Raw genomic sequence first — 10,788 nt, 5'->3', positions numbered from 1 at the left:
GAGTCAGGCTTGATTTTTAATAATCTTTTCCTGTTAAATAAATAAATCAAATCAAATCATCCTTCATGAATGCATAATAAACAATTCTTAATGATTCATAAAGTGTTTACAGATGAATTAATAACTATTTATAAGCCATCTATAAGGGGAGCCTTATTGTAAATTGGTACCAGATTTTTTATAGTTTGAATAAGCATATTTGCCAATGCATCCTCAATCTTGTGATGTTCCTGTGAGTTAACTAARCAGCAGCTATTTGGTTGCTAATTAAAGCAGTTTATTATAGTGACACCTTCCTAAAATAACCGTGTAACTCAATTTTGCCGACTAAAAGCTTGGACGATTATTTTAAGAGATCCACGTCTCAAAATAAATTGACAAACACTAAAACTAAGGATATTTTATCTATAATTTCAGTTAGTTTTAGTTAGTTTTGTAAAAGGATTATACATTTTTAGTTAGTTATTGTTTTGTCATTTTATTACAGTTTTTATTTATTTTAGTCAACTAAAACTCTGGTCCTCAGTGTGACTCACTCGTGCAGGTGTTCCTCTCAGGGGAGCGAGTGCCATAAAAGCCAGGGGGACAGGAGGTCATGCACACCCCGATCTGCTTCATCCCGATCCTCTCCAGATGCATGAAGAAGCGCGGCCTGCAGGACAGGCAGCCGTTGTAGTCCGAGCAGGTCAGGCAGCCCCCCTGCTGGCACCCCGAGCTCGCACCAGTCATCACTGTGGGCAGGATTAGAAAACACTGTCAACACTGGAATATTAACGTTATTTCATAAATACATGGATAAATGTGCCAACGCTCTGATATTTAATCGACCGTGCATTTCTTTCCATTCAAGCTTCATCACACATTACTAAGGAGGAGAAAGGTAGGCGGGAATTTTTAAACATTTGTCTGTTTGCAGGGGTTTATCTCAGCTACTATCAGAAAATCTAATGAACGACATAAAGTTATTTTCAAGGTTTGACCTAAATGACTACAGCTTTGTCATTTCTCATTAAAGATGATTTTACTTTAGGGATCCATGATTAGTTGTAACATTAGTCTTTATTTGATAAACATATATTTTAACTTTAAAATACAAACTGTAAAAATACTATAGTATGTCCAGTTTTTATCATTTTTAAACTAAAAGTTTAAAAATATATTACACGGATGGGGCCATTTTATTTACATGCAAAGCATTCTGGGTAAATGATGACGTGTATAGGTCCTCGGTGTGAGCGAGCTACACCCTGAAGGTTAATCTTGGACAATATCTGACAATTGGCTCTTTTAAATGAAACCAGAGAGCGTTGACAGAGAGAAGGTAGAAATGACTCAGCCTGTAACTGAAAATATAGATGGAGGACAACAGAGCTGCTAAAAGTGTGTAAAACTAACCAGGTAATATTCAACGCTTTACCTGTTGGAAGCACTGACAAAAAGTTTTAAACCTGGGACCACCTGCATAAACTACACATTCTCACTCCCAAGTCGTCACATATTGACGCTTTTCCAAAGGTTCCCTCTGCGTCGTATTTTGACGCATCAGGTGCCCCCCTCGCGTCAGTCCTTGACGCCCGCGGCTTTTCCGGGTTGCGCCACCAGGGGTCTTTGGGTCGGGGGTCTGAGGTTAACATGAGGGATCAGGATTAATGGTTAAGTTTAGGTACTGGGATCAGGGGTAGGATGTCCATGGTGAATATTTGGTCATTTTACGCTTTAGAACATGTTGACGTGAATTTCGTACATTTTCTAAAAATGGTTAATTTTACGTACTACGGTCAGGGACAGGATGTCTAAAGTGAACAAAGGTAATTTCAGGCTTCGGAACGGTCGTTTTCGCGCATTTTATACACTTTCAGAAAATATGACAACAGATTTCGCCCCATCTCGTCAGTAACTGACGTGACGGGGGTACCCTGCGCGTCAAAATCAGACGTAGAGGGAACCTTGGAAACGCGTCAATATGTGACGACTTGGGAGTGAGAATGGGTTGGCCTAAAACGTCCTGTGATAATGCCTCCATACAAGGTAGTCAGTGTGAACTATTAAGTGTTTATTGTGAAACTGCAATACTTTTGCTCAAGAAAATGTAACTTGTGGTGTTCTGTGGCAGCATGACTGATTTTGTCAGGGGCCAATGTCAGCTGTGCCTCAGCTGAAGTATCAACAGGTTCATGTCAAACTAATTGTCTTAAAAAGAAAACAGAAACAATGAATTCACAAGAACTTCAACTCTTTCATGATGATGACGTGCTCTATCCTTGTCTTTCATGTTTCTGTTGGATATTTCACTTGGTCTTGTATTCCAAGGTTAGAAGCAATAGATTGAACTTTAAATAATTTTAATTCTGTGTTGATGTTTACAACCTTAGATAATTTTTTTCAGTGTTGTGGAGAAAGTTTATAAATAATTAATATCTTGCCTGTCGTAGGTAGCTGTTTGATTTACTTTAGTTTGGAGAAACAGAACTTTATTTTTGATGAGATCGATGATCTAACTGCTAGTCTGAGTCGAGCCAAAACCAAGTAGGTTACTGCCATCCTTAAATTACTGCAGTCTCAAATGTTTCATTGTGGTTCATGCAAACAGTGTATGCTTGAACTGCTTTTACTTTTTTTTTTGTGATTGGAGCTGTTTTAAGATCATCATCAATCTAGCCAGGATTAAATTGTGTTTTTTCAGATTTTGAAATAATAAAAAAATAAGCTATTCGTAACAGGTAAGACAAAACAGTTCAAAACCTTTCCAAAAACCCAATATCAAAATGTTTAAATCAAACTTTTAATATCCCCTGGTTAACAGATTTAGAGGTTATGATAGCCCTTTGAGTTGTAAACTAATGACTCATAGCAGTAATACAAAAGATACAAGAAATGTTATTAAAACGTTTTATAGAACAATGATGGAAATCAGCATTTTGTTAAATCTGGTATATTTACGAGAACATTGTACAATCATTAATGTGCACTGTCCCATTTAAAATCAATCAATCAATCAATCAATCAATCAATCAATCAATCAATCAATCAATCAATCAATCAATCAATCAATCAATCAATCAATCAATCAAAATAAAGGAATGAATTTCGTCCACCACTTTGCATGCCAAAATCTTAGGCTGTTTGGATTTTGAGTGAAATCGTAGATTTTCTGCAGCAGTTCAGCTGTTTGTTTACACGACAGCCGAGCTGTTCTCCTTGAAACTAAAGGTTTCTGAGTCCTGGTCTCAGATTGGAGACTTTGAGGAACCCTGTCCCGGAAGGTGTGACACTGCTGTGCGCACCACCTGCGGCTGCAGTCAATAGTTTTTCTGTGCCTGCATGACTAGCAGGGTGTCACAAAGCAAAGTTCTATCTGTCCTATTTGGAGCAACCCAATCTCATCCTGGCTCCAAATGAACATTTCTGGATTCGCCATCGGTGTGACGAGATAATTTGATAATTAAACTTTTCAGCCCCTTCCTTCACATGCACAACACACCACATCGTACAACCTCCCATCCCCAGTCAGCAAATATAATAGTTTGGGTCAAAATTCAATCATTTTAAAGTTCTTCATTTCCTATCTGCCAGCCCTGGCTGGTATGAAAATTACTGCAGAATGATATAAGCAGTTTTTTTTTTACAAATGTTGATTTCCCAGAATCAACAGTGAAAAAAACTCTTTGTTTTGAGAGAAATTACCATGTAAATAGGACCTTAAGCAAAAATTGATGAGGAGCACCATCAGATACAACCACATTTATAGATGTTTTTGTGTTCACTGCTCTGACAACCAGCAGACACAGCAACAAGTCCTGAGCTGTTTGCACATTTATTGTATTTTTGTAAATCTGTATATGAAGCAACATCTTTGACAGTGCTTTCGGAAATAGAACCTAAAGTTAAATGTGGTGCAAACTTCTCGTGTTTGTAAAAGTAGACTCAACATGTGTCAGACACATTTGCATCCGATGCTGGCAACAGTAACCACCGAACAACCACAAGACATTTCCCATTTTGCATGTGTCCGTCCAACCACGTTTGTTGGCCTTTCCCAAAAGTGTTTCAAAAATGCTACATATGGTAGGTAGATTAAAAAACAACTCAAGCACACAAGAATTTGGTTTTTGTCTCCTGTCTTGGCATCTCATTGGCTCACGCTCGCTTGTGTTGCTCAGTTCAGGGTTCCGCTGCCAGTTAACCATAGATCATGGATGCTTTGTTTGAAATATCCTGACCGTCTTTACAAGTGCTGTCTGTTTGTACACACGTGTTCCTGCCAAGCTGCCCCTGAATCACAGAAACCTCAGATGCAGGAATTCGGCCCTGCCCTTTCACTTTGCACCAACAAAAAACCTCAGATGGATGGCAGCGCCTTGCGTAATGGCATCAACAGAGTCACGTGTGACATAAACAGATTTTCAAGCACAGACAACAAACTATTAAAGGGAAATGATGACTGAAACAAAAGAGAAGCAGAAAAGGCTAGATGCTGTGGATTCCATGAGGGAACATCCTGTATGATACACTGTCTGTACCCAGACCTTCATTTCTTTTGGAGGCATCATCATCACACACAGGAAGTTTGGGGCTTGCGACCCATCTGTGTCATGGTAATTCTGGTCTGTTAGCTGAATGGTCATTGACCCTCCCGCCTAAAAGCAGTCACTTTTGCCCCCTCCAACTTCTCTAAGGTCTGTACTCTTTCACCAACTAATCCCTCCATCATCCTTCCGGATATAAAGTGTTAGATATCTGGATCCTCAGAGGAAGTTTGGATTGTTAAAAGAACACAGGAATTAGTCTTATCTTAAAGGCTGGTTTATGCTTCAACAAGATGTGAAACAACGGATCTGGGATTACATCATTTTGGACGTTTTTGTCTCACCAAATATTTTTTGTCAGGATGAAGACACTGGGGAAAATCATCATAATCCCTTCTTCTGCCTTTGCAGTATAGCTTATGTTGTGTTTAGCTGAACATATAAACAACGGTAGCACAATAGATAGTTTTTTCCCCACTTGAATCATGTATTAGATGTTGGAAGAAAGATTCATGTTGGATTTTTTCCCCGTTAACCTTGGAGACAGAAAAAGCCGTGGACATTGATGGCACATTCATGTGCTCATTAGGGCTCATTAGAAGCTGCTCCTCAAAGCTGTCCATCTTGCTATTATAACAACTGGAGTGTACCATGTTCAGTGAAAAGACATATGTGCTGGATTCAAATAAACACTCCCACAAAGTTCTGACCAATCATACAATGCGAGCGGCGTAGGTCTGCAAGACAGAGTTCTGACTGAGGACAATATACAAGACGGGGCATCAGCGGGTGGTAAGTTGTGCAGTTTTTATCCCTGTAAAGGAGACAAATAGAAGTATAAACCAGCCTTTAGTCAGTGGGGTGGCTGGGTGGTGGTGGCCATCGTTTTACACAAAAATAACGACGCTGCGTTACTGCCATCCCATCTGCAGTGACATCACGGCTTGTTGACAAAAAGTGAAAGATGTAGAAATATGTTTTGTCTTCCGTGTCAGCAAAATATTTCTGCAACCACCTGATAGATTTATCAAGGTTCGGTTCTCAGCCTCCTTCACTATCGATACACTCTCCCTTGGTCTATACTACATTTCTATGCTGATGATCCTTAACTGTATCTTAGCACCATCCATTTCACTGAGTTTCCTCAAAATTCATATGCCAACTGTTTGAATGTAATTAAGACTTGAATGTGAATAAATGTACTTGGCAGTAAGGAAACAGAACTTCTGTTTGTGGCCCACAAGGCCATAAAATTGGGCTCCTATTCAGTTACACTAATGGTGGCCCCATCCTACTGTACCATCCCAAGATTTGTTCACAACCTGGGTCTCATTCTGGACTCCACACTCTCATTTCAGGCTGACAAAAAATCCGGTTGCCAAAAGAACTTTTTCCCACTCGACAAACATCACAGGACTCCAGCCATCTTTAGCAGACTCTGTAGCCGAGATTTTAATCCATGTCTTTATTACCAGTCTGGATTTCTGTAATGTAGACCTGTGTGGGATTTTTAACAAACCTTTAGACAGTTTCCAGTAAGTCCAGTATGCTCCTAACACAATCTAATCTTACCAACATATCATTCCCTCTATCAGAAAACTCCACTGGTTGTCTGTTAAATCCTGAATTACCTGCAAGATCCTTCATCTCAAAAACAAATCCCCCAACACCTTGACCTCAGCACCTGCCAGAGCTCCTCCACTCACAGTCTCAGAAACGCCAGTTGTCAGCCAAGGCTCTACTTTTTGTCAGCCTCAGTAGCTCTCGGGACTCTCTGAAAATTGTTTTCTATTTGAGATGTGCAGTGAGACATCACTGGACTTCTTGAAAGCACAACTAAAAACTCACTTCTTCAAAAAAACTTTCAACACTTTGCTCTTAATTATTTTCTTTTGTAAAACCTCCATGTGTTTTTTGATATATAGTTATTATCATTAAAGCATCTACTGAAACAATTTTGAAGTCAACCCTATTCAGCACTTATAGACTTTAGCCCAGAGGTTCTCAAAACTGGGGTCCGTGAGAGGTATCTTGGGGGTCCTCAAAAATTCTTTTTTACTAAAATGTTAATTTGGTTTTTATTTTTAAAAATGCAAGGAGATCAATGAGCTAATAAAACAAACATAATAAAACTTAATAAAAATTTATATTCCCGTAGCATTTAGGGGTTGAAATGACAATAAATTATCTTTTTAAAACAGCATGGGGTTTATGAGGAGGTCCCTGGAATTTTTGTTGCCCTTGTGAGGGGTCCCCAGACCCAAATGGCCTGAGAACCCCTGCGTTAACCAACACAAAATTGGCTTGAAATTGAGCTCGTATTTGTCAAGAGTCATCCCCAACACATAAGTGCAACACATCTTTTTGTTTAAAACTTTGCTATTGATTTTTGACACTGTTTGTCTCCAAGCAAAATGTCTCAGGAATCACCAGACGTATTTTAACAAACTTCTCAGAAAGTAACAACTGGATGTGCATCTGCTGCTTAATCAAAAAGAAAAAATAAGTAGGTCCTCTGGATGGGTTCTTCTTTAGTGAAACGTTTCATCTCTCCTCCAAGAGACTTCTTCAGTCTGATGAGTTTCAGGTGAACTCAGCCTTATAAGCCCTGCCTCCACATGGACAAACAGGTTAGTCACATGCAAATAATAGAGCTAATCAAGCCTACACAGCAAAAATGGCAGTGTTAATTTAATACCCACAGTGTTCATTTTAACACCAGCAAAGTGTCTATATGTGTCCACACTCGCTGGTGTTAAAATAACATTTGTGAAAGTGTTAAATTTTAACACTCATTTTTTTGTTAATTTAACACCAACCAGTGTTTAATATTCAACAATTCTTGGTGTCACATTAACATAAAAACAGTGTTAGTGTTAAAATAATAGTGTTAAAAGTAACACCAGCCAGTGTTAAATATTCAACAATACTGGGTGTCATATTAACATAAAATAGTGTTAGTGTTAAAATATAGTGTTAAAAGTAACACCAGCCAGTGTTAAATATTCAACAATACTGGGTGTCATATTAACATTTTGACAGTGTTAAAAAGTGTTAAAAGTGTCACCAGTGTATTATCATTATTAACAAAGGAAATTGTGGTGTTATAAAGGTTTACAGACACCACAAGGTGTCAACACACCATGAAATTGAGAGTATAAATTTAGCACTCAGAGTTAATATCAAACTCTCAGTAGTTAGTAGAAAGGTATGATGGAGCCACCCTTCACACACCAGGACATATCTCTCACTCATGGTGTCAATTTTTGGCCAATAACATGAACTTAAAGTTGAACAACTTGATCAAACTGAACAAGAAAACAAACCAGAACAACTAATTTTTACTCTCATGTATGTCTTTAATGGTTATAAACATGCAAAAACATCATTTCTGCAAGATTACTCAGCAAGGAATGCTGGGTAAATGCTGGTCTGTCTGACATGAGGTGGAAGAGGGCGGGGCTTTTCAGAAAACTTCTTTCAACACTGCATGGTGTTATATAACAACACTGTTAAGTGTTACATAAGACTTAACTGTGGGCGGAGCTTATTTAACACTGTCCAGTGTTGAGACAACACTGAGGAAATCAACACTGTCAATTAACACCAGCACTGGGTGTGAGTGTACTCAGAAAGTGTTTAAAAAACACTAGAGGGTGTTAAATCAACACCCAAAAGTTTAACACTGAAATTTTAACACTCCTGTTTTTGCTGTGTATTGTTAGTCAATGACCCTCTTTTGCATGTGACTAACCTGTTTGTACAGGTGGAGGCAGTGCTTAAAAGGCTGAGTTTCACATGAAACTCATCAGACTGAAGAAGTCTCTTGGAGGAGAGACGAAACGTTTCACTAAAGAAGAACCCATCCAGAGGACCTACTTATTTTTTCTTTTTGATTTTTTTTTCTACCTGGATTACTGAGATGCATCAGGACATCTGCTGCTTCACTTTTGGAGTCAGGTGATGGACCTCAGACATAAAAGAGGCTACAACTCAAGTGAATTTTACAGGCAACTGAGTTAAAATTTGGTGTGGTAGTAGCTGAGAGTCATTCACGACACACACCCCGAGTGCTGACATATTTTACAATATTATATGAGATCACAATCACTTCTCAACAGGAGATGATCTAAAACCTGAACATTTAAGGTGATGTGCATTCCTTTCATTTAACAAATTGATCAGCGCTCTAAAACCTATAATTTTGCAAACCCACAATGACTGCTTATTCAACAATAAAGTAAAACTTTATTGTTCTTATCAAACCTTCCAACTTTCACCTCTCCCGCTGTGTTCAATCCTCACTAGTCTAAAAACAGATCAGATGATGCCAAAAATGTTCTACTATAAACACATGTTTCAATGGGAACAATAATCTGACAGCAGCAGAAGTGGAACACGGAGCTCTGCACGCGCTGGGGAGAGCTCTCAATCCCGGGTGGCACGGATAGAAACACCACTCCGACAGCACCACAGATTACAGACTGTTTTCAGACGCGCTGGCAAGTGATGCACGGAATATTCCAGCTATCACTGCTGTGATTTAACAGTTAGTCACAGAGCACATCTGGAGGCCCTGCAGTGACAAAGCGTGGGCAGAACAGAAAAAAAAACAACATTTTATTGATTCTTATTTCATCTTATCATTGGGTTGGGGGGGGGGGGTCATAAGAAAAACAAAAGATCCACCAATCCCACCAAATAAGGGAAGTAAAGTATGAAAGACCTGAGATGAGTTTGAAAACATCTGTCGCTCTGACCGCTAGAGAGCGACGCAGGCAGGAGAGTCAAAATGTGGCGTCAGGGCGCACAGAGGCGGCTGCGCACTTCAGGTGCCCCGTTACTGCAACCATCCAATTAAGTCTTAATAAAAATCACTAATCAGCTTTGACCTATAAGAGTTTTTTTTAAAAAGTTATATATGAGCCATAAAATAAAACATTTCAACAACTGAAGAGTAAATTCCTAATTTGTACACTTGATCAAGCAAATGAAATGGATGTCGCTGAGAACTTTAAAATAAACGATTTGTTTTGTCTTGATGTTTTTCACCACGTGTGCAGGCTTAATTAGCTACAGCTATTTAAAAAAATAAGCTCAAAATGAGATTAAGCAAAAAACATTTGAGGAGAGATACATATTTGCTTAAATTTCTTTGCAAAATAAAAGACTTTACAGAGTGAAGCATGGAAGCCATTTGGATTTTTAGGTCTGGAATATATTTAAAGGTTTTAGTTTTTCTTTAATTTTCACGAGGCTTTGTGCTGAGGGAGAATAAATAAAGCTACTCACGTTTATGTGTTCTGTGCCTGGAGCTGCTGTGCTGCTGACAACCGGTGTAATCCATGCAGTGCAAGATGATCCAAACAAAGGAGATCAGTTGTAATTGCATAGTAGCCCAGAGAAAAGACTCTTAATGTTAATGTTTGTCTTTATTTTCTTCTCGTTTTCTTACTTCTCCCAATAAAAAAAAAGGGAAGCAAAAGCTGAAGCAGAGAACTTCCTAAGCGCAGCAGGATGCCCAGCTGTGTGGTGTTCTGTGGTTCTGGTGGGGTACGACGGCCCAATGATGCCTGGGCCGTTTAGACTGTAACATCCTGGTTAGGGTCCACATATGTGCCAAGAACGCCAGGCTTGAGTCAGTGAGCCGTTCTCCTCGCGGCGGTGACGAGCATTCCCGTCAAAACGCAACGGAACGCGCTAAAGCGCCTCAGTGTCATCTGTTGCGCACGAGGAGCCGAGCGGAACCGAGCATCACCCAAAGAGTTTAGAACAGACCAGAAGCAAAATCAGCGCGACTTTCCAAGAGACGGACACTTTAAATCCATTTGTTGAACTCCAAGTGGACTCCTCTGAGTGGACATGTGTCCGTGCGTCCCTGGCGTGTATGTGTGCGCGCGTGTGTGGATACACTAATGTGCCAAGCGCGCAGAAGATTTCATCTCTGCATCAAATAAAGCACAAGAAAGATTAAAAAACATCTAAAAATAAAGGCATAAACCAGTAATTATTTTTAAAGAAAAGGGAAAAAAGAAGAAAAGAAAAAAGAAAACGGTGCGCCTGACGTCTCCTGATCTCCGCAAAGTGAGGCGCAACCAGAGTCAATCCCCGCACTTTTCAGCGCTTTTCTGCTTCGCCTGCAGGACTCATTCACTGTCCTCCCGCCTGTTGTTGCTGATGATGACTTCAGCCTTCTGCTGCCTCTCTGTCTCTCCCCGGGTGTGAGCTCTAAAAGTTTATTTAGAGGGCATGCCCCCCCCCC

The 10,788-nt window shown here is 39.6% G+C and overlaps 1 protein-coding gene across 1 annotated transcript in view; it reads right to left on the bottom strand.

Moving 5' to 3' along the window:
* The window catches only part of rspo3 (R-spondin 3), a 27,475-nt gene extending 16,718 nt beyond the window's left edge, over nt 1-10,757 (bottom strand). Inside the window, exons 1-2 of the mRNA XM_014003366.1 lie at nt 9,819-10,757; nt 537-731 (exon numbers count right to left, since the gene is read on the bottom strand). Coding sequence (XP_013858820.1) covers nt 537-731; nt 9,819-9,918 — 295 coding nt within the window. The 5' untranslated portion in view covers nt 9,919-10,757. The remainder of the gene's footprint in view (nt 1-536; nt 732-9,818) is intronic.
* Between the last annotated feature and the right edge of the window lie 31 nt (nt 10,758-10,788).

The sequence above is a fragment of the Austrofundulus limnaeus genome, unplaced genomic scaffold (genome assembly GCF_001266775.1).
Source record: "Austrofundulus limnaeus strain Quisiro unplaced genomic scaffold, Austrofundulus_limnaeus-1.0 Scaffold18, whole genome shotgun sequence".
NCBI lineage: Eukaryota > Metazoa > Chordata > Actinopteri > Cyprinodontiformes > Rivulidae > Austrofundulus > Austrofundulus limnaeus.
This window is presented reverse-complemented; position numbering and strand designations above follow the sequence as displayed.